This window comes from Oncorhynchus mykiss, chromosome 24 (genome assembly GCF_057628025.1).
Source record: "Oncorhynchus mykiss isolate SJ-2025 chromosome 24, ASM5762802v1, whole genome shotgun sequence".
Taxonomy (NCBI): domain Eukaryota; kingdom Metazoa; phylum Chordata; class Actinopteri; order Salmoniformes; family Salmonidae; genus Oncorhynchus; species Oncorhynchus mykiss.
The window spans coordinates 1,158,076-1,185,732 of record NC_143045.1 but is presented as its reverse complement, the minus strand read 5'-3'; the positions used below and the strand labels follow the sequence as shown (position 1 = coordinate 1,185,732).

Sequence of the window (27,657 nt, the reverse complement as noted above, 5' to 3'; positions counted from 1 at the left end):
GAGACATAAACTAAACAAGTTCCACAGACATGTGACTAACAGAAATTGAATGATGTGTCCCTGAACAAAGGGGGGGTCAAAATCAAAAGTAACAGACAGCTGGTGGCCACACACCAATACTGCATTAAGCACTACAGTGCATCTCCTCCTCATTGACTGCACCAGATTTGCCAGCTCTTGCTGTGAGATGTTACCCCACTCTTCCACCAAGGCACCTGCAAGTTCCCGGACATTTCTGGGGGGAATGGTAGCCCTCACCCTCTGATCCAACAGGTCCCAGACGTGCTCAGTGGGATTGAGATCCGGGCTCTTCGCTGGCCATGGCAGAACACTGACATTCCTCTCTTGCAGGAAATCACGCACAGAGCGAGCAGTATGGCTGGCGAGTCATGTCAGGATGAGCCTGCAGGAAGGGTACCACATGTGGAAGGAGGATTTCTTCCCTGTAACACGCAGTGTTGAGATTGCCTGCAATGACAACAAGCTCAGTCAGATGATGCCTTGACACACCGCCCCAGAACATGATGGACCCTCCACCTCCAAATCGATCCTGCTCCAGAGTACAGGCCTCGGTGTAACGCTCATTCCTTCGATGATAAACGCGAATCCGACCAATACCCCTGCTGAGACAAAACCGCGACCCGTCAGTGAAGAGCACTTTTTACCAATCCTTGTTTGGTCCAGCGACGGTGGGTTTGTGCCCATAGGCAACGTTGTTGCCGGTGATGTCTGGTGAGGACCTGCCTTTACAACAGGCCTACAAGCCCTCAGTCCAGCCTCTCTCAGCCTTGCAATCCCTCAGTCTGAGCACTGAGGGATTGTGCGTCCTGGTGTAACTCCGGCAGTTGTTGTTGCCATCCTGTACATGTCCTGCAGGTGTGATGTTTGGATGTACCAATCCTGTGCAGGTGTTGTTACACGTGGTCTGCCACTGCAAGGACAATCAGCTGTTTGTCCTGTCTCCCTATAGCGCTGTCTTAGGCGTCTCACAGTACGGACATTGCAATTTATTGCCCTGGCCACATCTGCAGTCCTCATTCCTCCTTGCAGCATGGACTATGGCACGTTCACGCAGATGAGCAGGGACCCTGAGCATCTTTCTTATGGTGTTTTTCAGAGTCAGTAGAAAGGCCTCTTTATAGTGTCCTAAGTTTTCATAACTGTGACCTGTCTGTAAGCTGTTAGTGTCTTAACGACAATTCCACAGGTGCATGTTCATTAATTCCTTATGGTTCATTAAACACGCATGGGAAACATTGTTTAAACCCTTTACAATGAAGATCTGTGAAGTTATTTGGATTTTTACAAATTATCTTTGAAAGACAGGGTCCTGAAAAAGGGACGTTTTTTCCCCTCTGAGTTTACGTATGAAATCTGTTTTCATGTAGGACCATTATCATGCACCTGTCTTGAAACAGTATAATATTAGGAAAGTTGAGAAATAAATATAGTAGGCCTAGCCTATAGAAAGCTGATGGGATCCTCTTTTTAATAGCGTCAATCATAACTAAGAAGGTCACAGAAGTAAAGTTTTTCATTTTGATGAGCCTGAATATAGTATTATACCTTTGTACAGACATTTACATTTTAGTCATTAAGCTCTTCTTATCCAGAGCGAATTACAATTACTGATTATATATTTATTTTTTTCTGTAAATTAAAGCTTTAGAAGTACAATTCATTATGCATATGTCAATACATCTTATGGCTATAGTACTGGGGAAAGTGTTGTTTTAAGATTGTCACCTCTCAAACATAGCAGTAAATCATACTCCTTTTTAGTGTTAGCAGGAAGGTTCTTTAGTGTTCCTCAGAATAAATGGATCACAACTACTTTTAGGCAAACCAGAGTTTATTGGTGGAATAACAAGCATACGCATGTAACAAGGAAATGTGTCAATGTACACATTTGGATTGGAATCCTGATATAATTTCAGAAACAAGAAACAAATACTTAACAGAAGTCTTGAACATTGAACTAACATTTCATCTCAACAAAAATTTCAAGCATTTTTCTTATCCTCCTAGATACAATTGAAAATATATGCTCTATATTCATATTCTGACAATTCAATAGAATGTCTTTACTTTGGGATTGCTACCCGATATCTTAAATATGTACAATATTAATTCGTACAGGTTATGGTATTGAATCATTGATATTACAGGCATTGGCTAAATGTGTTGCATAAAAATATATATAATGTACTCAAATTAAATTATTTAAGTTTAGGTGGGTCTGGAAAACAGAGTAAAACAGTTACATAATAAAAAATAAAAAAATTAAATATTGCACAACAATTGTTTTACAAACATTTGCTTAAAGGAACATTTAAAATTAGAGTTATTTTGGTGTTTGTTTCATTAGTCCAATTTAATTGATGACATGCAACATATCAACAATGGACAAATTAAACAAATATAATTATAGTTTTGGGGTGGAGTTTTCCATTAAGTAATACAACTTCCATCCTTTTTAGGTTGACAATACATACAAGCTAATATTTTGAAATTCAAGGTAGTCAACTACTCATCTGCACAACATTTTACAGACACAGTAAAACATTTCATATCATTTTTTTACCTGAAACAAAAAAATTACTAGCATGGTCATTTTCAAAATGACAGTTGCAGTAAAGACTTTGGAATTCCACGGCACTACATTTTTTAAATTTAAGGGTTACAATTACAATTGTTGGTCTAATATGTAAATTTGTTATATGTGAATTCCCCTTTCAAAAAAATAACACAGTAGTTAAAACATATTGCTGTGACTACAAAGTCTCCTAAATGAGGAAAAAAATAAATGTCAAAATTGAAATGACAAAATGTGCATAACAGGTGACTTGTTTAGCTAGAAAGCAACAAATAGAAACAGACTGGCATTCAGGTCAACATAGGGCTAATAATGAACTGGAACTAAGGGGCCTAGCCCGAACCATGAAAAACAGCCCCCCAACCATTATTCCTCCTTTTTTCTTCCTTTCTGGATTACCATTTTGATATGGGTACTTACAGAGTACAGGTGTTAAGACTATGAAATGATTGAAGCTGTAACGCTCACTGATACAATGTAACAGATGGGGAGGCAGGAGTGGCATTTGCATTACGTACATGTGCAATGTCATACCTTACAATACTTAGCCTTTGGGTACAGTTTATCAACTGTACATAGATTAGAAGCAGCATGCGACAAGTGAGAGGTACTGTTCATATACCACATACACATCTATTAGGTGTGCCTATTAGCACAGCCTACTAGGAACAAAAGGACTAGTGGTATGGGGATGTGCACTACAATGGAGAAGAGGCATTTTCATGAGTAAACCTTGTCTGGGAGCTGCATGTCATCTCACCTCATTGCGATTTTGTCTCATGGAACGGCGCAGGCTGTTCTGGTGTATACCTTAGGCTACTTATTTTAGATAAATGGAAAATCCTCATATGACAAAAACAGATATGCAGATTCTGGTTTACAAATTCTACTCCTGCATATTAATCCACGTAACCCACCTTGCACACCAAATGAAAAAACCCAGACAAGCAATAGTCTGAAGTAAATTTTGGTTTCACAGTTAGGAAAAACATTAATAGAACATAAGCAGGATAGTACAACAATACGACTGATGCATCTGTATAGAGATGAAAAGCCCAACTAGATTGATCGGCGAATCAAGTTGTTCTTATCAGGCTCCAGAAACTCTTCGACGAGAGTATCTGTTATTTTCTTAAGTTTCTCCTCAAGACTTGAGATGTCACTGAAAGCCAAAATAAAAACAATTTTAAAATGCAAAACATTTTTACAATGCTAGCTCGTCCATGGCTAGGCTTTACCTTAATTGCCCCAAATGTGCAGCCATTCGTCTTACACTATAGTTTAAACCAGGTCCAACACACTTTTTCCTACCATCTCTGCCACTAAAATACTGAGACTATACTGGTGCTTTTGGAACTATTCCGTAACACTGTAGCTAGCCCTAGCTGGTCCTCCAGTGTGTTATTGCTAGTAGAAGGGGGCGCCGTTAGACTCAACACAAACCTTTTTCCGGGTGGTGCACAGAATTCTGTGTAGAACTTAATCTTTGGCTCTGTGCCACTGGTCCTTAGTGTGGCCACGATCCCATTCTGCAGAGTGAAGGTGATCATTTGGCTGCTCTTTGTCATAGGTAGCACCTGAGAGAGGATGGGAGTTTTTACCTATACCTCTCATTATGAACCATTCAATTTGAAGCACACTAATGTATGAAATAAAAATTTAATAAACCACAACATTCCACTGTTACGAGAATTATTATGTTCTCAATGTTCAAAACCCAATTCAATTAAACTACTCAGTCTGCAAGCACACTAATGTATGAAATAAAATAAAAAATAAACCACAGCATTACACTTACACAAAGTTTGTCAGGTTGACTACTATCATATCCTGTAGTCACATCTCTCACGTCCACAATGCTGTGTCCACCCGAGGATCTGGGGTAAGTGTTCTCGCCCTCAAAGTTCCGAAGACGTGTGAATATTCTCTTGACAGTAGGGGGGTCGTGGCAGATGACATATGACGTTGTGGAAATGTGATAACCGTAACTGAAGGACAACAACAGTAAAGGATATTAGCATTTGACTGGAGAAGAGAGAGACAATGGATATTTATGGTAAATCAATAAAGTGAAGCTGAAATAAAAATGGCCAACTTTATGGTGCAAAAACACCACAAACCTTAATTTATCAGAAACTACACTAAAGGTATGTGGACACCTGCTGGGTCGGACATCTCATTCCAAAATCATGGGTATTCATATGGAGTTGGTCCTCCCTTTGCTGCTGTAACAGCCTCCATTCTTCTGGGAAGGCTTTCCACGAAATGTTGGAATATTGCTACGGGGGCGTGCTTCCATTCAGCCACAAGATTCTTAGTGAGGTCGGGCACTGATGTTGGGCGATTTGGCCTGGCTCGCAGTCAGCTTCCAATTCATCCCAAAGGTGTTTGATGGGGTTGAGGTCAAGGCTCTGTGCAGGCCAGTCAAGTTCCTACACAGCGATCTCGACAAACAATTTCTGTATGGACCTTGCTTTGTGCACGGGGGCATTGTCATGCTGAAACAGGAAAGGGTCTTGCCGAAACTGTTGCCACAAAGTTGGAAGCACAGAATCATCTGGAATGTCATTGAATGCTTAAGCGTTAAGATTTCCCTAGCCCGAAAAACTGCCCCAGACCATTATTCCTCCACCAAACTTTACAGGCACTATGCATTTGAGTAGGCAGCATTCTCCTAGCATCCGCCAAACACAGATTAGTCCGTCGTACTGCCAGATGGTGAAGTGTGATTCATCACTCCAGAGAACAAGTTTCCACTGCTCTGGAGTCCAATGGCGGCGAGCTTTACACCAATCCAGCCGATGCTTGGCATTGCGCATGGTGATCTTAGGCTTTGTGCGGCTGCTCGGCCATGGAAACCCATTTAATGATGCTCCTGACAAACAGTTATTGTGTCTGATGTTGCTTTCAGAAGCAGTTTGGAACTCGGTAGTGAGTGTTGCAACAAAGGACTGACCATTTTTATATCCTGCGCTATTCAGCACTCAGTGGTCCCGTTCTGTGAGCTTGTGTGGCCTACCACTTCGCGGCTTAACTGTTCTTGCTCCTATATGTTTCCACTTTACAATAACAGCACTTACAGTTGACCGGGGCAGCTTTAGCAGGGCAGAAAGTTGACAAGCTTATGACGGTGCCATGTTGAAAGTCACTGAGCTCTTCAGTAAGGCTATTCAACAGATAATGTTTCTCTATGTAGATTGCATAGCTGTATGCTCGATGTTGTGTGGCTGAAATAGCCAAAAATAGCCAATAGCTGAAATAGCCAAAACCACTTATTTGAAGGGCTGTCCACATACTTTTGTATATATAGTGTATATATTTCTATGGTAGTTAGTGTTGTTGCGATACCAGAATTTTACCAGATTAGGTATTATGATACTAGACAGCAAAATGATACCATGGCAAAAAATGAAAGCAGGGAGAACAACTGTGAGAAGGTCAGTCCTCATTTCCCCAGAAATAAACCCAATAACATATTGGATTATAGCCAATACATGATCCATATTAAAATCAGGTTGGTGTGCTATTAGCAATAAGCATTATCATCTGTAGCCCAACTGATAATAAATAGGCTGAAGCATGGGGTTTCCCATATCCATACCCCATTGGGCTAATCAAACTCTAAACATGATGATGTTACTAGTTAGCAACGTAATGAGGACTTTAATGTCTCCCAAAAAATTGCATAAACAGTGAATATAATGTAGCGCCTACCAGTTACAATTGACCCTTTGTTACATTTAGCCCTGGTCTTACCCTATGCAGTCAGTTTGAATTGCAGAGCACTAACTGTTGATATACTCTTTCAAAACAGTGCAGTTTGCACTGAAATTAGGTAGCGATGGAAGTGTTTTCCAGCAATTGCATTGAGAAATGTTGTGCATTGACTGCTTATAAGAATGCATGGTTCTCTGCCTTTTGCACTTGCAACTTGAATGCGCCTCGAGAGGAATTTCTCATATTAGAAAGCACAACAAGCCGACTAGCTACAGTGCCGTGCGAAAGTATTCGGCCCCCTTGAACTTTGCGACCTTTTGCCACATTTCAGGCTTCAAACATAAAGATATAAAACTGTATTTTTTTGTGAAGAATCAACAACAAGTGGGACACAATCATGAAGTGGAACGACATTTATTGGATATTTCAAACTTTTTTAACAAATCAAAAACTGAAAAATTGGGCATGCAAAATTATTCAGCCCCCTTAAGTTAATACTTTGTAGCGCCACCTTTTGCTGCGATTACAGCTGTAAGTCGCTTGGGGTATGTCTCTATCAGTTTTGCACATCGAGAGACTGACATTTTTTCCCATTCCTCCTTGCAAAACAGCTCGAGCTCAGTGAGGTTGGATGGAGAGCATTTGTGAACAGCAGTTTTCAGTTCTTTCCACAGATTCTCGATTGGATTCAGGTCTGGACTTTGACTTGGCCATTCTAACACCTGGATATGTTTATTTTTGAACCATTCCATTGTAGATTTTGCTTTATGTTTTGGATCATTGTCTTGTTGGATGACAAATCTCCGTCCCAGTCTCAGGTCTTTTGCAGACTCCATCAGGTTTTCTTCCAGAATGGTCCTGTATTTGGCTCCATCCATCTTCCCATCAATTTTAACCATCTTCCCTGTCCCTGCTGAAGAAAAGCAGGCCCAAACCATGATGCTGCCACCACCATGTTTGACAGTGGGGATGGTGTGTTCAGCTGTGTTGCTTTTACGCCAAACATAACGTTTTGCATTGTTGCCAAAAAGTTCAATTTTGGTTTCATCTGACCAGAGCACCTTCTTCCACATGTTTGGTGTGTCTCCCAGGTGGCTTGTGGCAAACTTTAAAACGACACTTTTTATGGATATCTTTAAGAAATGTCTTTCTTCTTGCCACTCTTCCATAAAGGCCAGATTTGTGCAATATACGACTGATTGTTGTCCTATGGACAGAGTCTCCCACCTCAGCTGTAGATCTCTGCAGTTCATCCAGAGTTATCATGGGCCTCTTGGCTGCATCTCTGATCAGTCTTCTCCTTGTATGAGCTGAAAGTTTAGAGGGACGGCCAGGTCTTGGTAGATTTGCAGTGGTCTGATACTCCTTCCATTTCAATATTATCGCTTGCACAGTGCTCCTTGGGATGTTTAAAGCTTGGGAAATCTTTTTGTATCCAAATCCGGCTTTAAACTTCTTCACAACAGTATCTCGGACCTGCCTGGTGTGTTCCTTGTTCTTCATGATGCTCTCTGCGCTTTTAACGGACCTCTGAGACTATCACAGTGCAGGTGCATTTATACGGAGACTTGATTACACACAGGTGGATTGTATTTATCATCATTAGTCATTTAGGTCAACATTGGATCATTCAGAGATCCTCACTGAACTTCTGGAGAGAGTTTGCTGCACTGAAAGTAAGGGGGCTGAATAATTTTGCACGCCCAATTTTTCAGTTTTTGATTTGTTAAAAAAGTTTGAAATATCCAATAAATGTCGTTCCACTTCATGATTGTGTCCCACTTGTTGTTGATTCTTCACAAAAAAATACAGTTTTATATCTTTATGTTTGAAGCCTGAAATGTGGCAAAAGGTCGCAAAGTTCAAGGGGGCCGAATACTTTCGCACGGCACTGTAGATAGGTAAACTATTCTACTATGGGGTGCCTGATTTTACTGTTTGTTACCCATTTTGTTGGCAGAAGCCCTAATGTGTGTGTATGTATGCATGTATGTATGTACGAATGAAAAAACATGACGAGAAAAATAACCCCAATCTAATGGTGACACCTCATTGCTCATTTACAAAAGGCACAAAGAAAAACAAGAAACTGAATAAGAGATGAGAAACCCATGAGAAGCTTTAATGACTCCAACCTAAGTGTAAACTTCGACTTCAACTGTATATATATGTATGTATGTATGTATGTATGTACACATACATACATACATACATACATACATACATATATATATATACAGTTGAAGTCGAAGTTTACACTTAGGTTGGAGTCATTAAAACTTGTTTTTCAACCACTCCACAAATGTCTTGTTAACAAACTATAATTTTGGCAAGTCGGTTAGGACATCTACTTTGTGCATGACACAAGGCATTTTTCCAGCAATTGTTTACAGACAGATTATTTCACTCACAATTCACTGTATCACAATTCCAGTGGGTCAGAAGTTTACATACACTAAGTTGACTGTGCCTTTAAACAGCTTGGAAAATTCCAGAAAATGATGTCATGGCTGTAGAAGCTTCTGATAGGCTAATTGACATAATTTGAGTCAATTGGATGTGTACCTGCGGATATATTTCAAGGTCTACTTTCAAACTCAGTGCCTCTTTGCTTGACATCATGGGAAAATCAAAAGAAATCAGCCAAGACCTCAGGAAAATACATTTAGACCTCCACATGTCTGGTTCATCCTTGGGAGCAATTTCCAAAAGCCTGAAGGTACCACGTTCATCTGTACAAACAATATTACGCAAGTATAAACACCATGGGACCACACAGCCGCCATACCGCTCAGGAAGGAGACCCGTTCAGTATCTAGAGATGAACGTACTTTGGTGAGAAAAGTGCAAATCAATCCCAGAATAACAGCAAAGGACCTTGTGGAGATGCTGGAGGAAACAGGTACAAAAGTATCTATATCCACAGTAAAACAAGTCCTATATTGACATAACCTGAAAGGCCGCTCAGCAAGGAAGCCACTGCTCCAAAACCACCATAAAAAAGACTACGGTTTGCAACTGCACATGGGAACAAAGATGTAACTTTTTGGAGAAATGTCCTCTGGTCTGATGAAACAAAAATAGAACTGTTTGGCCATAATGACCATAGTTATGTTTGGAGGAAAAAGGGGGAGGCTTGCAAGCAGAAGAACACCATCCCAAATGTGAAGCACGGGGGTGGCAGCATCATGTTGTGGGGGTACTTTGCTGCAGGAGGGACTGGTGCACTTCACATAATAGATGACATCATGAGAATGGAACATTGTGGATATATTAAAGCAACATCTCAAGACATCAGTCAGGAAGTTAAAGCTTGGTCGCAGATGGGTCTTCCAAATGGACCCCAAGCATACTTCCAAAGTTGTGGCAAAATGGCTTAAGGACAACAGAGTCAAGGTATTGGAGTGGCCATCATAAAGCCCTGACCTCAATCCTATAGAACATTTTGTGGGCAGAACTGAAAAAGCGTGTGCGAGCAAGGAGCCCTACAAACCTGACTAGGTTACACCAGCTCTGTCAGGCGGAATGGGCAAAAATTCACCCAACTTATTGTGGGAAGCTTGGGGAAGGCTACCCGAAACGTTTGACCCAAGTTAAACAATAAAGTTAAAGGCAACGCTACCAAATACTAATTGTGTGTATGTAATCTTCTGACCGACTGTGAATGTGATGAAATAAATAAAAGCTGAAATGAATCACTCTCTACACTATTATTCTGACATTTCACATTCGTAAAATAAAGTGGTGATCCTAGCTGACCTAAGACAGATAATTTTTAATAGGATTAAATGTCAGGAATTGTGAAAAACTGAGTTTAAATGTATTTGGCTATGGTGTATGTAAACTCCCGACTTCAACTGCACACACACAGACACACACGCAAGAAAAAGTATGTGAACCCTTTGGAATTACCTGGATTTCTGCATAAATTGGTCATAAAATTGGATCTGATCGTTATCTAAGTCACAACAATAGACAAACACAGTCTGCTTAAACTAATAACACACAAACAATTACACGTTTTCATGTCTTTATTGAACACACCGTGTAAACATTCACAGTGCAGGGTGGGAAAAGTATGTGAACTCTTGGATTTAATAACTGGTTGACCATCCTTTGGCAGCAATAACCTCAACCAAACTTTTTCTGTAGTTGCGGATCAGACCTGCACAATGGTCAGGAGGAATTTTGGACCATTCATCTTTACAAAAAACTGTTTCAGTTCAGCAATAATCTTAGGATGTCTGGTGTGAACCGCTCTCGAGGTCATGCCACAGCATCTCAATCGGATTGAGGTCAGGACTGACTAGGCCACTCCAGAAGGAGTGTTCTGTTGAAGCCATTCTGTTCTTGATTTACTTCTGGGTTTTGGATCGTTGTCCTGTTGCATCACCCACCTTATGTTGAGCTTCAAATGGCGGACAAATAGCTTAACATTTTCCTGCAACATGTCTTGATAAACTTGGGGATTCATTTTTTCCGTTGATGATAGCAAGCCGTCTAGGCCCTGAGGCAGCCCCAAACCATGATGCTCCCTCCACCATACTTTACAGTTGGGATGAGGTTTTGATGTTGGTATGCTGTGCCTTTTTTATCCACACATAGTGTTGCGTGTTCCTTCCAAACAACTCAACTTCTGTCCACAGAATATTTTGCCAGAAGTGCTGTGGAACATCCAGGTGCTCTTTTGCGAACTTCAGACGTGCAGCAATCTTTTCTTTGGGCAGCAGTGGCTTCTTCTGTAGTGTCCCCCAATGTTGAATGTTTTATGTATTGTAGACCCGTCAACAGAGATGTTAGCATGTTCCAGAGATTTCTGTAAGTCTTTAGCTGACATTCTAGGATTCTTCTTAACCTCATTGAGCATTTTGTAGTCATCTTTGCAGGACGGCCCCTCCTAGGGAGAGTAGCAACAGTGTTGAACTTTCTCCATTTATAGACAACTTGTCTTACCTTGGACTGATGAACATCAAGGCTTTTAGAGATACTTTTGTAACCTTTACCAGCTTTATGCAAGTCAACAATTTGTAATCGTAGGTCTTCTGAGAACTCTTTTGTTTGAGGCATGGGTCACATCAGGCAATGCTTCTTGTGAATAGCAAACTCAAATTTTGTGAGTGTTTTTTTACAGGGCAGGGCAGCTCTAAACAACATCTCCAATCGCATCTCATTGATTTGACTACAGGTTAGCGGACTTCTGACTCCAATTAGCTTTTGGAAAAGTCATTAGCCTAGGGGTTCACAAACTTCTTCCAACCTAAACTGTGAATGTTTAAATGATGTATTCAATATAGACAAGAAAAATACAATAATTTGTGTGTTTTTAGTTGAAGCACACTGTGTTTCTCTGTTGTGACTAAGATGAAGATCAGATCAAATTTTATGACTAATTTATGTATAAGTCCAGGTAATTCTTGCCACTGTGTGTGTTACACATATATATATATATATATATATATATATATATCTCCATCTTATCCTGCGCTCCTAACTTCTCAAAAGTGGCTTGCGCTTGGTTAGCTTACTCAGCGTTGCATTTAGCTTATCCTACTAGACAGACATGATCCGCTCAGTCAGTATACATTGCGAGACACATTTGATAGAAGTACTGAAAGTAACAAAAATTCTACTACCGAACCATTTTTCATGTTCCTGTATCAAAAAAGTACCCAAAGTTTTGGTATTCCATTTAACACTAAGTTACATAGTCAGGTAGTCGGTTATAGTATCACAGTGACAATGTGTACCTACTACCTAGTTATTCCAGTGAACTAACTACCATGTAGATAAAGCGATTTTAGGGCACTTAATGTAAAGTGATACCAAATAAACCAGAACGTGGGGTATAGGAGGAAACTGGAATGACACCTACGTTTCAAATATGTTCTCTAGCTGCTGATGAAGGGTCAGGTTCTTGTTGTAAAGATAAGAGGCCATCTCAGCCACAACCACAGCTGCACTCACTCCATCCTTATCTGGGACCATGCTGCCGCACAGGAATCCTGAAACACACCAGACAAAACAAAAATACATTTCAGGGCATATTTATCAAATACTAGTTCAATGGTCACTGCAGCTCTCCCTCCTTTAGCAGCCTGTCTGTACCTCGGGTAAACAGTGTACAGATCAACCCATTTGGTACAACTGCAAATTGAAACATTTTCACATCATATTCTCAATTAAATTGAACTGTTTTCTATAATATGCATTAAAGATACCTTGAAATGTAACAAATAGGCAAATTGGTTGATTAACTCAAAATAATTTGATAAAGCCTTATATTATGTTCAGGATTGATCATTAATTGTTTGCAATAGTGGATACCACCACCATGACTTTATATTCAAAGTTTCAAACTGCTTTCACCATAAACGACAAAGCAAATGTTGTAAGAACTGAAAGAGATTTGTTAACCTATAGACTCCTCAAAGGCGAAGATCACTTCATTCCCCGTTTTTGCCAACTCGTGTATTTTCTTTCCGATCCATTTGAAACCAGGCAATGTTTCCTGAAACAGAGTGAACATGCATTCTTAGGGCACAATGTAGAAAAATGTAAACAAGTGTTTATTGGACAAATTCAGGTAGGTCCCACTCCATTTCCACCTGTTTGCTTCTGTCCAGATTCTACATTATATTGACCAGACTAGAGGTCGACCGATTAATCGGAATGGCCGATTAATTAGTGCCGATTTCAAGTTTTCATAACAATCGGAAATCTGTATTTTTGGGCGCCGATTTAAAAAAAATAATAATAATACAATTTTTTAAAATTTTTATTTACCTTTATTAAACTAGGCAAGTCAATTAAGAACACATTCTTATTTTCAATGACGGCCTAGGAACGGTGCCTTGTTCAGGGGCAGAACGACAGATTTTCACCTTGTCAGCAACGCAATAACAACCTGCCTCTCTCTCGTTGCACTCCACAAGGAGACTGCCTGTTACGCGAATGCAGTAAGCCAAGGTAAGTTTCTAGCAAGCATTAAACTTCTCTAATAAAAAACAATCAATCATAATCACAAGTTAACTACACATGGTTGATGATATTACTAGATATTATCTAGCGTGTCCTGCTATATAATCTGACTGAGCATACAAGCATCTGACTGAGCGGTGGTAGGCAGAAGCAGGCGCGTAAACATTCATTCAAACAGCACTTTCGTGCGTTTTGCCAGAAGCTCTTCGTTGTGCGTCAAGCGTTGCGCTGTTTATGACTTCAAGCCTATCAACTCCCGAGATGAGGCTGGTGTAACCGAAGTGAAATGACTAGCTAGTTAGCTCGCGCTAATTGTCGTTGTGTTGCTGGTTCGAGCCCAGGGAGGAGCGAGGAGAGGGACGGAAGCTATACTGTTACACTGACAATACTAAAGTGCCTATAAGAGCATCCAATAGTCAAAGGTTAATGAAATAAAAATGGTATAGAGGGAAATAGTCCTATAATTCCTATAATAACTACAACCTAAAACTTCTTACCTGGGAATATTGAAGACTCATGTTAAAAGGAACTTTCATATGTTCTCATGTTCTGAGCAAGGAACTGAAATGTTAGCTTTCTTACATAGCACATATTGCACTTTTACTTTCTTCTCCAACACTTTGTTTTTGCATTATTTAAACCAAATTGAACATGTTTCATTATTTACTTGAGGCTAAATTGATTTTATTGATGTATTATATTAAGTTAAAATAAGTGTTCATTCAGTATTGTTGTAATTGTCATTATTACACCCAAAAATTGACGGTATTGGCTTTTTTGATCATCCAATAATCGGTATCGGTATCGCTGTTGAAAAAACATAATCAGGATTTCTTAAAAAATGTAGTCAGCAAGATCAGGTGGGACCATTCAAGCCAACAAGAGGGCAGGTACGCGTCTGAACAACAGGCACAACTTCGATAGAAGATGTTTTTTTAATCAAAGTTGACGGGATGTCACGTCCTTAATTATATCAGTACACTCGTAACAATGTAAGCATTACAAAACTTCTATTCGATTAAATAAGCCTCACATAGCAAGTAAGCCGTTACAATGACCTCCATACAAAAACGCCTCGCTTGGTGAGCGAAAAAAACCCCACACAAAACGCCACCTGCTGAAGACAGATTTTGAGTCCAGTTATCCCTCTGCAACCGTTTGGTTTCAGAGGTGAGGTTTTTGAGCACCTGGCAGAGGGCTCTCATTCTACTATCGTGACTGCAGGCAACGCAACCAGATTAATTAAGTCTGAAAGCTAAGGGTGTATATTGCTCGACCTCCAACCATGCTTCATTCACCTGGAGGAGGAAAACTTACGTACTTCAAAATGGAAGCCCTCTATCCGTGCAAAGGCCTTGAGGATCTTGGAGGAGACGGTGGTGGCCAGCATGTACATCCTCTCCCTATCAGCCGGGTCTGGGTGAGTCTCCTTCCAATTGAACAGCATCCACCAGCCCAGCAGAGCTGCAAGTTCATTACCTGTGAAAACTTTCCATCGGCACCTAGACAGAACATGACGACACAGTTAAGGTCATCTCAGCAGGAAAAACATGCTGTAGCTAACAACCAGGGCCCAGAGTTCTCACTAGCAGATAACATGGTCAGGAAAAGCTCTTGGCCTTTGAACAAAATGACATTAGATCTGTGCATATCAGTAATAGCTTGTGGTCCAGTAATCAGTATTATAATTATATTTTAAGAGAGTAGGCTACATTTGTATCAGGTATTTTACCTGTCAGATTGCTCTGCAACAGCCAACCGATCTGCATCTGGATCAGTTGCCATGACAATCGTGGCATTCTCTCTCTCAGCAAGGCGAAGGGAGAGCTCCTACAACACCAAAATATTTTAAAAAACAATCAAGGAGGACGCACAAGCCACTTTATTTTCACGGGAGTGAGATGCACACCAATTTGTAGAAAAAAAATACAGTAATTTTATGCTACAGAGACACGAACGAGGCTGCCGCATTAACACTTCCTTCACGTGCTGCTCGCATGGCCCGAGTAGTAGGCTGCATTGACTACAATTCACACACAGCGAGAATTGTGCATCTAGTGTAGCAACTCTGTTACACAGATAGCACTGAAAAGTTAGGTGAATTGATTGAATATTTCCTCACCAAAACAGACTCTCCTTCCTCTGGATTTGGACAGCTGACAGTGGAGAAGTTTGGATCAGGATCTTTCTGTTCTGGCACAGGGATAGGAGGGGGGAACCCAAATGCCCGGAAAGCCTGCTGGACGTAGTCATGCCCTACTCCGTGAAAGGACGAGTGCACAAACTTCAACGGGGACTTGGTGTTGAGTTCTCTGAGAAACAAGCAAGTAAAAACATGTATACGCATGTTTTTTATTCAACAAATATGAATTGTGTTTGCTGCTAAATTCATTGTGGACACTGAGAAAATAAAAAAATTCTGACTCAGAATTCAAACAATTTAACAAATTGAATAAGGAAAGGTGATCGGGGGTAATTAAAATAAACATCTGTGATAACTACAACACGTTCACAGCCAGTGTGAGAGTGTTTGCCAGCTCCCTGCTTCATAATAAATGTGTTTGACGACTCCCAATTACATCCTAAATCATAATTTTCTGAATTAATTGTATTTTACCTTTATTTAACCAGGTAGGCAAGTTGAGAACAAGTTCTCATTTACAATTGCGACCTGGCCAAGATAAAGCAATGCAGTTTGACACATACAACAACACAGAGTTACACATGGAGTAAAACACACATACAGTCAATAATACAGTAGAAAAATAAGGCTATATACAATGTGAGAAGTGAGGTGAGATAAAGGAGGCAAAGGCAAAAAAGGCCATGGCGGCGAAGTAAATACAATATAGCAAGTAAAACACTGGAAAGGTTGATTTGCAGTGGAAGAATGTGCAAAGTAGAGATAGAAATAATGGGGTGCAAAGGAGCTAAATAAATAAATACAATAGGGAAAGTTGTTTGGGCTAAATTATAGATGGGCTATGTACAGGTGCAGTAATCTGTGAGCTGCTCTGACAGCTGGTGCTTAAAGCTAGTGAGGGAGATAAGTGTTTCCAGTTTCAGAGATTTTTGTAGTTCGTTCCAGTCATTGGCAGCAGAGAACTGGAAGGAGAGGCGGCCAAAGGAAGAATTGGTTTTGGGGGTGACCAGAGAGATATACCTGATGGAGCGCGTGCTACAGTTGGGTGCTGCTATGGTGGCCAGCGAGCTGAGATAAGGGGGGACTTTACCTAGTATCCAATTGACCTAATATCCAATTCTTAAAGGCAGCACACGCCACTGTGAATAAATCAGCATTAACTACTTGTGATCACTTTCTAAAGTACAGACTCCTAGCACTGTGAATTGGTACCTGTGGAAACAAACAGAGCTGAGGTCCTCCATATACTTTTTGGATATCTCCCTCAGTGGATCGCTCCTCAGTGGACTGTTGTCTGCCAAACTCTCGTTCCAGGACTCGCTCCATGGCTCTGAGCTCTCTTCAATGCACTTCAGGATCTCCTTGTCGTTAGGAGAAGAGATCTGAGCTCCATTGTGCCAGTAAACCTTCAAAAGAAAAGCAAGACACTGTACCAAATGCTAATGCACAGCTTAATATCTTAACATTGTATGGCATACCTAATTCAACCTCCCCTTAGGACAGGGTTTCCCAAACTCGGTCCTGGGGACCCCCCTGGGTGCACGTTTAGTTTTTTTGCCCTACCACTACACAGCTGATCCAAATAATCAACTCATCATCAAGCTTTGATTATTTGAATCAACTGTGTAGTGCTATGGAAACAAACTAAAAGTGCACCCAGGTGGGGCCCCAAAGACAGAGTTTGTTAACCCTGCCTTAGGATATCATTAGCTAGTAATAAAACACCAGGAATAAAAGGAATATTTTTTTTCTTGTATGATAAATAGCATACAGTCCCCTACAAAATGCAGTGTTAAAAGCTTTTAGTTCAACAATGACTCTAGATGCTGTACGCTTCATGCCTTGACTCAAGTGACCCTGGTAAGATGAAAAGCAGAAGTCTGATACCTTGTATCCATTGTCCTCTTTAGGGTTGTGAGAGGCAGTGACCATCACACCAGCTGCAGCGCCCAGCCTCTTTACAGCATATGGCTAGGAGAGATCACAAAACAGTAAGGCCTTGGGAACTAAATTAATGTAATTCTTAGCCTATTCTGAAAGCGCTGAGACTTTGACTTTACCAGCTGTATAGCCATATAAGTACGTCCAGAGGTTTTTCCTGAAGACACAATCTGGCCATTAAAAACCATTATAACTAAGGCATAGACTTCTTCCTGGTCTGGTCAGGTCACATGGCCAGGTAAATCACCTGGCCCTTCGTATATGACATCACCAGTATATAGGAAACAAATTGGTAAGCAACCAAGAAACAAGTGATTTGTCCAAGGAGGGATAAAGTGGCCAGGCTTTAATTTGAATGAAATAGTTCAATTTAATATATTTGATCTTACCACAAAGGGAGTTGGGACATATGTGGAGAAAAGAAACACAGGAATATCTTTACAAAGCATCACAGCTGCAGTCAACCGGGCAAGTCTGTGGAATAAAAAAGAGAACATCATTTCTTTAGAAGAATAATACTAAATAGTCCATTGTCATTTTCATTTTTTTGTTGTTGCTTTACTGTGTGCTGTATGTAGTTTGAGGAGTTAGCGAGGTAACTCTGGTCAACTCTGAGATCAACTCGGGATAACCCGTACCACAAAAGTGGCTCACCTTTTAGATAGGTCAATTTCAATGACAATTAATCCTTCAGAAGTAACCTGCTCCCCGGGCAGACTAACTCAGGGCTAACTCCATTCATCCCGAATGAAGTGTCTGAGCCGCGAGTTTGAGGACCAATGAAATCAGATTCCCTCCCTCTCCCAAAGATTGCGTCATCATCCCCTTCAATTTAGGAAGATAACTGATTAAATATTTTGATAATCAAATGTTTTTGTGTGTGTTCAAAAATAGTAATCTCATTACACGTTTAGTAATGACAGAATGCATTTGAAACTTCACGCACAGTAAAACTTGTATGACTTAATAAAATTATTGTATCGATAATAGTGGGAAAAAGGTGCTTGTGCATTGAAAAGCACACCAAAGATGGCATTATGATAAGTAATAAAATAAATATGGCACTTCAATATGCCTATTTCACACCATAGCCTGCTGAATTTGCAAGATAACTTTGCTTTCGGCACAAATGAAAATGTGGTACTGACTCGCCCATGGATTGATGTTTCAGCATTGTCCAAATGAAAAGTTTGGTGTTCCACTAGCGACGTGCGACATGCATGCACAGTTACAAGCCTGCTAGAGTTAGCGGCAGATGGACGAGCCTATTATATAGTTACCACCTCTCTAACCTTTAGGCTACCTGCCGCGCCAAACTCTCTAATATTCTAAAACTCTAGTTTGTGGTTCCCCGCGTGTCAACTGGGAAATAGCCTACAACACAACATCTATTTACTATTATTATTTAGTCTCTAGAAATTTGTGCAGTTAACAGTAGGCCAAAAATGCAATAAATGTTCTCCCTCAGCCCATCTGTATTCACAACTATTTTGCCATCACACAACTTCAGGAAGGAATGTGACCTCCTAATACACTTTATCACACTTAATAACACACTGCACTGTCAACAGAGCAACCCAAAGCCACGATCATCATTACATTAGGAGTTATTAGATAACTAAAAGGCCCACTGATATTTACAGCCAGTTTTTATCCATTTACATTAAATCAGACTATCTAATATGTAGCCAGTTATACATGTTTGCAAGTGGTGGTATGATCTGCAGAGGAGAAAGGAGGAGGTATAGTATAGTACCGTTCACTGTTGCAACCACTGGCCTCCTGCGCTCGCGTGTCGTATCCAACCACTATGCCACGGCTACCGAAGTCGGGGAAAGACCTGGCCAGGTATTTGTACATACCCTGCAGTGAGGAGGAGTGGGAAAAGAATGGAACGATGAGGCCATGTCTATAGCTCTTTTAAATTCTTATTTTCTATTAACCTTCATGTTTTCACTTTGAAAATAAGGTAAGGGAAACTCTGGTAGGTAGGTGGGTTGTCATGTGCTCCATGAGACACAGTCAGCTTGTTACGATACCAGAATTTTGACTTCGATACCAGGTTTGGTATCACTATACTCGATAACATCACGATACTCAAATGATACCCCAGCAAAAAAAAATGTTTTATATTAGCCAAACTCACAGAATAGCCCTTGATCTAGACAGATACTTCGCTACTGCTCTGGTCAATCGTTGGGCATCTCTAGAGTTCAATATAATTTTATTCCAAAAATTTTACGGACATTTTTGAGAGACAGCCATTTATGCATTAATGAATCAATTATACAATGATAAAATCAATATGACTTTGTTTTTACCAATAATTTATTTGAATGGTAAATCTCTATTGATAAACTGGGTAAATCCATTTTTAGCCTAGGCTTATTAACAATACTGGTGAATGCGTATTCAATAGGATTGTGTGCATGCACTGAGTTATTGAGCTTGTTCTGGCTGATTTCATGGAGCTAAAGAGAACAAACAATCTATTTCCCTTCCATTTGGGGCTTATTTTGCTGTACTGATCAACAACATTTGCATAAAAGTACTTGCTGTCTCTAACAAGTAATGACATCATTCATGAGGCAAGATGGATGCAACCAGCCCTACTCACAACACACACACACACACACACGCACGCACACACAAACACAGTTTGCTCAGGCAAATAGATCATCTTTGACTGAATAAGTGAATGAAATGTTTTTAGTGGCAAACAGCTTGGAACACATATTTTGCATTATAGCACAATCACAAACAAAGTAGTAGGGTTTTGAATTGATGTTAGCTTCAGCTGTAAGCTAACAAGGAAAGTTAGCCTACAAAGCTGGAAGCTACTGGTATCTTCTTGCACTGTAAAGTGTTCTAGCCTGTATGGGCATTGTTATGTGAACAATTCGTGAACAATTAACAGTTTTAACATTTCTACATGCCGTGTCACATTATTCAAGTGTGTTAACTTCTGTGTAGCATGAGTGGGAAGCTAAAATTATGCAGCCCAGACTCCCAGTTCAGGTTAGCAATGAGTAACGCTATAGAAGACCTTGGCTGAGCTGATCAGTGAGACAGATTTAACAGAACTACTGAAACTAACAAAAATTCTAGGACTGAACCGTTTTCATGTTCTAGTATTGAAAAAGTACCAACGTTTCGGTATACCTTGCAACATTACTGCTGCTGAAAAAAGTCAGAGGGGAAACACTGTACATACAGTGCCTTGCGAAAGTATTCGGCTCCCTTGAACTTTGCGACCTTTTGCCACATTTCAGGCTTCAAACATAAAGATATAAAACTGTATTTTTTTGTGAAGAATCAACAACAAGTGGGACACAATCATGAAGTGGAACGACATTTATTGGATATTTCAAACTTTTTTAACAATTCAAAAACTGAAAAATTGGGCGTGCAAAATTATTCAGCCCCTTTAAGCCCCTTTAAGTTAATACTTAATACTTGTAGCGCCACCTTTTGCTGCGATTACAGCTGTAAGTCGCTTGGGGTATGTCTATCAGTTTTGCACATCGAGAGACTGAAATTTTTTCCCATTCCTCCTTGCAAAACAGCTCGAGCTCAGTGAGGTTGGATGGAGAGCATTTGTGAACAGCAGTTTTCAGTTCTTTCCACAGATTCTCGATTGGATTCAGGTCTGGACTTTGACTTGGCCATTCTAACACCTGGATATGTTTATTTTTGAACCATTCCATTGTAGATTTTGCTTTATGTTTTGGATCATTGTCTTGTTGGATGACAAATCTCCGTCCCAGTCTCAGGTCTTTTGCAGACTCCATCAGGTTTTCTTCCAGAATGGTCCTGTATTTGGCTCCATCCATCTTCCCATCAATTTTAACCATCTTCCCTATCCCTGCTGAAGAAAAGCAGGCCCAAACCATGATGCTGCCACCACCATGTTTGACAGTGGGGATGGTGTGTTCAGCTGTGTTCAGCTGTGTGTTTTACGCCAAACATAACGTTTTGCATTGTTACCAAAAAGTTCAATTTTGGTTTCATCTGACCAGAGCACCTTCTTCCACATGTTTGGTGTGTCTCCCAGGTGGCTTGTGGCAAACTTTAAACGACACTTTTTATGGATATCTTTAAGAAATGGCTTTCTTCTTGCCACTCTTCCATAAAGGCCAGATGTGTGCAATAAACGACTGATTGTTGTCCTATGGACAGAGTCTCCCACCTCAGCTGTAGATCTCTGCAGTTCATCCAGAGTGATCATGGGCCTCTTGGCTGCATCTCTGATCAGTCTTCTCCTTGCATGAGCTGAAAGTTTAGAGGGACGGCCAGGTCTTGGTAGATTTGCAGTGGTCTGATACTCCTTCCATTTCAATATTACCGCTTGCACAGTGCTCCTTGGGATGTTTAAAGCTTGGGAAATCTTTTTGTATCCAAATCCGGCTTTAAACTTCTTCACAACAGTATCTCGGACCTGCCTGGTGTGTTCCTTGTTCTTCATGATGCTCTCTGCGCTTTTAACGGACCTCTGAGACTATCACAGTGCAGGTGCATTTATACGGAGACTTGATTACACACAGGTGGATTGTATTTATCATCATTAGTCATTTAGGTCAACATTGGATCATTCAGAGATCCTCACTGAACTTCTGGAGAGAGTTTGCTGCACTGAAAGTAAAGGGGCTGAATAATTTTGCACGCCCAATTTTTCAGTTTTTGATTTGTTAAAAAGGTTTGAAATATCCAATAAATGTCGTTCCACTTCATGATTGTGTCCCACTTGTTGTTGATTCTTCACAAAAAAATACAGTTTTATATCTTTATGTTTGAAGCCTGAAATGTGGCAAAAGGTTGCAAAGTTCAAGGGGGCCGAATACTTTCGCAAGGCACTGTACTATTGAAGTCAGAAGTTTACATACACTTAGGTTGGAGTCATTAAAACTAGTTTTCAACCACTCCACAAATTTCTTGTTAACAAACTATAGTTTTGGCAAGTCGGTTAGGACATCTACTTTGTGCATGACACAAGGCATTTTTCCAACAATTGTTGACAGACAAATTATTTCACTGATAATTCACTGTATCACAATTCCAGTGGGTCAGAAGTTTAAATACACTAAGTTTACTGTGCCTTTAAAAAGCTTGGGAAATTCCAGAAAATGATGTCATGGCTTTAGAAGCTTCTGATAGGCTAATTGACATCATTTGAGTCAATTGGAGGTGTACCTGTGTATATATTTCAAGGCCTACCTTCAAACTCAGTGCCTCTTTGCTTGACATCATGGGAAAATCAAAACAAATCAGCCAAGACCTCAGAAAAAAATTGTAGACCTCCAAAAGTCTGGTTCAGCCTTGGGAGCAATTTCCAAACGCCTGAAGGTACCACGTTCATCTGTACAAACAATCGTATGCAAGTATAAACACCTTGGGACCACGTAGCCGTCATACCGCTCAGGAAGAAGACGGGTTGTCTCCTAGAGGTGAACGTATTTTGGTGCGAAAAGTGCAAATCAATCCCAGAACAGCAAAGGACCCTGTGAAGATGCTGGAGGAAACAGGTACAAAAGTATCAATATCCACAGTAAAACGAGTCCAATATCAACAGAACCTGAAAGGCCACTCTGCAAGGAAGAAGTCACTGCTCCAAAACCGCCAGAAAAAAGCCAGACTACGGTTTGCACATGGGGACAAAGATCATACTTTTTGGAGAAATGTCCTCTGGTCTGATGAAACAAAAAATAGGACTGTTTGGCCATAATGACCATCGTTATGTTTGGAGGAAAAAGGGGGAGGCTTGCAAGCTGAAGATCACCATCTGTGATCACCATCTGTGAAGCACGGGGGTGGCAGCATCATGTTGTGGGGGTGCTTTGCTGCAGGAGGGACTGGTGTACTTCACAAAATACATGGCATCATGAGGCAGGAAAATTATGTGGATATATTGAAGCATCATCTCAAGACATCTCAAGGAAGTTCAAGCTTGGTCACAATTGGATCTTCCAAATGGACACTGACCCCAAGCATACTTCCAAAGTTATGGCAAAATTAAGGACAACAAAGTCAAGCTATTGGAGTGGCCATCACAAATCCCTGACCTCAATCCTATAGAACATTTTGTGGGCAGAACTGAAAAAGCATGTGTGAGCAAGGAGGCCTACAAACCTGACTCAGTTACACCAGCTCTGTCAGGAGGAATGGGATAAAAGTTACCCAGCTTATTGTGGGAAGCTTGTGGAAGGCTACCCGAAACGTTTGACCCAAGTTAAACAATTTAAAAGGCAATGCTACCAAATACTAATTGAGTGTATGTAAACTTCTGACCCACTGAGAATGTGATGAAAGAAATCAAATCTGAAATAAAACATTTGCTCTACTATTATTCTGACATTTCACATTCTTAAAAAATAAAGTGGTGATCCTAACTGACCCAAGACAGGGAATTTTTACTAGGATTAAATGTCAGGGATTGTGAAAAACTGAGTTTAAATGTATTTGGCTAAGTTGTATGTAAACTTCCGACTTCAACTGTACACACCGAGCGTAAAAAAAAACCCATTAGGAACACCTGCTCTTTCCATGACAGACTGACCAGGTGAAAGCTATGATCCATTATTGATTTCACCTGTAAAATCCTCTTCAAAATCAGTGTAGATTTAGGGGAGGAGACAGGTTAAAGAAGCATTTTTAAGCCTTTGAGACATGGATTGTGTCGGGTTTGCCATTCTCAGAGGGTGAATGGGCAAGACAAAATATTTAAGTGCCTTTGAAAGGGATATGGTAGTAGGTGCCAGGTGCACCCGTTTGTGTCCAAAACAGCACCGCTGCTGGGTTTTTCACGCTCAATAGCTTCCCATGTGTATCAATAATGATCCAACACCCAAAGGACATCCAGCCAACTTGACAACTGTGGGAAGCAACATGGGCCAGCATTCCTGTGGAACGCTTTCAACACCTTGTATTGAAAGCTTCAATGAATTGAGGCTGTTCTGTGGGCAAAAGGGGGTGCAACTGAATATTAGGAAGGTGTCCTTAATGGGGTTTTTTTTACACTTGATGTATATACGGTATATATATATACACTGATTATACCAAACATTAATATTGTTTTCGCCCCTTTCGCCCTCAGAACAGCCTCAATTTGTAATTGCCTATTCACCCTCTGAATGGCATACATACATACAAACTCCATACCTTAAAGCTTAAAAATCCTTCTTTAACCTGTCTCTTCCCCTTATCTACACTGACTGAAGTGGATTTAACAAGTGACATCAATAAAGGATCATAGCATTCACCTGGTCAGTCTGTCGTGGAAAGAGCAAGTGTTTTTAATGTTTGTATACTCCGTTAATATACTACAACAGACTCCACCACCATATTTCAATGCCAAAGTCATTGATCTCATTAATGGTTAACCTTAAAATTGCTGATACCAATATATAGAAACAACTGTTACGCCTAACACGTTTATTTTAAAACATTGAAATAGCGGTTTTACAATAACCTGTGCCGACTCACTGGACAGCATTGTGCTTAATTATAAGGTAAAATCATCAATATGACATCATACACAGCGGAATGCCTACCTGCTTACAGACAACTGCAACAACAACCTTCAAATCTGTCAGGGCTGCCACTATTGGCTGTTTCCATACAGATGGAAAAGAGAGAACACCTATTTTTGCAAGGGCCAGATTGGATTGTGCTGAGCCGCGTAGCACCGGTCCATGGCCCGTGACGTGAACGGGCAAAAGCGGTGAGGGAGGAGCGCCCTTCTCAAATCAAACCATAATCTGCGCCGCTTGGTCATGTTGTCAACAAGGCAGCATGGTGCATCGTCCAGAAACATACAACATATCTTTTCCATAAAATATATATTTGAATTTTCAAACTAGTTTTCTTTGGGAAGGCAAATAAAGCATTTTCATCAAAAGCAATCACTTTTGCATGTGAAAAACACAATGGTAGTTATTACTCCACGTGCTTAATTACGTCACTTTCGTTTTGAGCCAACTTTGCCGTGGGCTTTGAACGGGGCACCCTGCTCATGCCCAGTAGGCAGCCCGGTTCAAAAAGGAATAGAATCAACTTTCACCCAGTGCAAAACACACCTACCCAAGGTTAATTGAATCTCCTCAATGATACATTGTGGGCTATCTCCATTTTAAAAGTACATTTCTACTTGGTAGTCTTCTACTTAAATGAGGTTATTGGCAGTTAATAAACACATTGAAAAGGTGCATAGTATTGTGCTGGAGTGTATGTATAGTCTAACAAGGTATAAACCCAAGGTTGATGATTTACAGCCACCGAAGAACTGAGCCAATGTTGTTGTTGAGATCTGTAAACAGGAAGTTGTTCCGCTGTACACAATGATGTCATATAGCTGAGTGAGTCTATACCTTTAACATAACCTGTGCCAGAATAGTTTGCTCATAGAAGGAAACTATTATTAACCTGTGTGGACTGGATGATGGTCAGATCATTAATGAGGGCAAAGCCTGCACCCATGGCTGCCCTCAGCCCTGCCGTCCCAAACGCCATCCTGGAGCAGAGCCTACGCCTCAGCTCCTCAACTTGCCCATCCAGCAAAAGGGCCTCTATCTGAGCTCTGGTCTGTGGATTCTGAATGGGAAAGAACATCCCAAAAATATATTAGCTTCACATTCAGCACTCACTTAATTTAAAACTGCTTGCAGATTGAGTCAAATATACACAATACCAACTGCTTCAGCATTATGGTTGAGCTACACTGGAACTGAACAAAAAGATAATCTTGCTGTTGCTAAAAGTACCCTAATCTTGTCTGTTCAATCAGCATTTAAATATCCTCAGAATATCCTCTTAAATCTAAACAGACATAGATCTGGGCCCTTACAGCTCCTTAATGGATCTGACAGTCCAAGTAAGGTTATGAAGTATGACATTTAGAGAGTGGGGGTCAGCCATATCCATTGCTTTTACGGCCTTTCTAAACTAGGGCTCCAGTGCAAGTGTTGGGGGTGGAGTAGAGGCTGCATGAGCCGGGCTCTGTACTTTGCGATTAGTAATAAGAAAAATTGGTAAAATTGTTGCCTGGATACTAGACTTATTTGTGTTAATATTCCACACCTTGTCATATGCCAAACTGTTTGGCATAATGACAAGGAGTGGAATGTTAGCACAAACATATCTGGCACCAGGATAGGTCTTGCCCCCCATAACATGTTTTACATTTTAGTCATTTAGCATTCATGCAGAGCGACTTAGGGTTAGGTGCCTTTCTCAAAGGCATCGATAGATTTTTCACCTAGTCGGCATGGGGATTTGAACCAGCAACCAAACAGATACTGGCCCAACGCTCTTAGCCGCTAGGCCACCTGCCACTATTAAAGACACACAAACACACATTTCAGAAGACCACCGATCTGAAGGACAAGGCATTTGCACCTGACATACCAGGCAAGTGACAACCCAAGTCAGTAAGTTACATCGTCAATAAAAAGTGTTCGTTAACTATGATGATGACACTGACAGTTGACTCACTGACCTTATCCCACGTTATCCATTGGTAAATAGCCTTATCAAGTCGCACGTCCCCAGTTGCATGGCAATTTAGGTCCATGTCTCCGTTGTTCTCCATAGTAAGATATTGTGCAGCAAAACATCAAGCTAGCTAACTACGTAGCTAACGTTAACCAACGTTAGTTTACAAAACTAGCAAACTCACAAGCTAGCAATAGGCAAGGCAGGACATAACGTCCCTAGCTATCGTATCGGTCTTGACGTTGTCTGTGTGTGAGTGTTTGCTTTGGCTACCGAAACTCAGCAAACAGATATAGCTAGCTAACAGACGATAAGAAAATAAATGTATTGTCTAACAAACCGTTATGACGCTAGCTCGCTAACGTTAGCTGGACGCGCAGAGTGGTGTTGTTGAGCGACCGAGCTAGCTAGCTACTAGTAGTAGTACCATGTTATCATCCGCAGTGGACATCTGGATGGCGTGATCACACTTGAAAACAGCACGCTAGCTAGTTATAACTAGTTATCAAGCGTAGCAACCTACTGACCCATCCTTACCAGGCTTGTCCTATCTTGGCACTCAAGTTGTCTTTATTATGTTAAACTAGTTAGTAGACTGAGGTTGGGAATAGTTACCACAGCCACAAAGTCAAAATTGGATATGTCGTAAAAAGTCATCAAAAAAAAAATATATATTTTTGGTCTTAATTTGTGGTTAGGGTTTGGCATAAGGTTAGCAGTGTGGTTATGGATATTTTTAAATAATTTCAGGAAGATATATATATTTTTAAATAGGCGGGGTTTAGACATAATTTTG

General features: G+C 40.5%; 1 protein-coding gene across 4 annotated transcripts; it reads right to left on the bottom strand.

Annotated features, from left to right (window-relative positions):
• Positions 1 to 1,834: 1,834 nt before the first annotated feature.
• On the bottom strand, positions 1,835 to 27,594 carry pgm2l1 (phosphoglucomutase 2-like 1). Of its 4 annotated transcripts, none has more exons than XM_021581861.2 (14): positions 27,399 to 27,594; positions 25,794 to 25,961; positions 19,132 to 19,238; positions 17,765 to 17,849; positions 17,322 to 17,405; positions 16,647 to 16,840; positions 15,414 to 15,603; positions 15,024 to 15,121; positions 14,613 to 14,793; positions 12,728 to 12,821; positions 12,186 to 12,315; positions 4,395 to 4,584; positions 4,040 to 4,173; positions 1,835 to 3,758 (listed from the first exon to the last, which is right to left on the bottom strand). In XM_021581861.2, the coding sequence occupies exons 2-14, from the start codon at positions 25,878 to 25,880 to the stop codon at positions 3,656 to 3,658; spliced, it is 1,677 nt and encodes a 558-aa protein (XP_021437536.2). In that variant the 5' UTR covers positions 25,881 to 25,961; positions 27,399 to 27,594; the 3' UTR covers positions 1,835 to 3,655. The 4 variants fall into 4 exon arrangements, with proteins under 4 accessions (XP_021437536.2, XP_021437535.2, XP_090074204.1 ...); XM_021581860.3 differs by having other exon boundaries at positions 26,866 to 27,593; XM_090218078.1 differs by lacking the exon at positions 19,132 to 19,238 and having other exon boundaries at positions 27,399 to 27,503.
• Between the last annotated feature and the right edge of the window lie 63 nt (positions 27,595 to 27,657).

Excerpts from the sequence above, each read along its gene's own strand:
- pgm2l1 (XM_021581860.3), bottom strand. The coding sequence starts at position 26,958 with ATGGAGAACAACGGAGACATGGACCTAAATTGCCATGCAACTGGGGAC. Across the intron at positions 17,406-17,764 it reads ATGTCCCAACTCCCTTTGTG|CCATATGCTGTAAAGAGGCT; the intron begins GTAAGATCAAAT and ends GATCTCTCCTAG. Across the intron at positions 15,122-15,413 it reads AGGAAGGAGAGTCTGTTTTG|GAGCTCTCCCTTCGCCTTGC; the intron begins GTGAGGAAATAT and ends TTGGTGTTGTAG.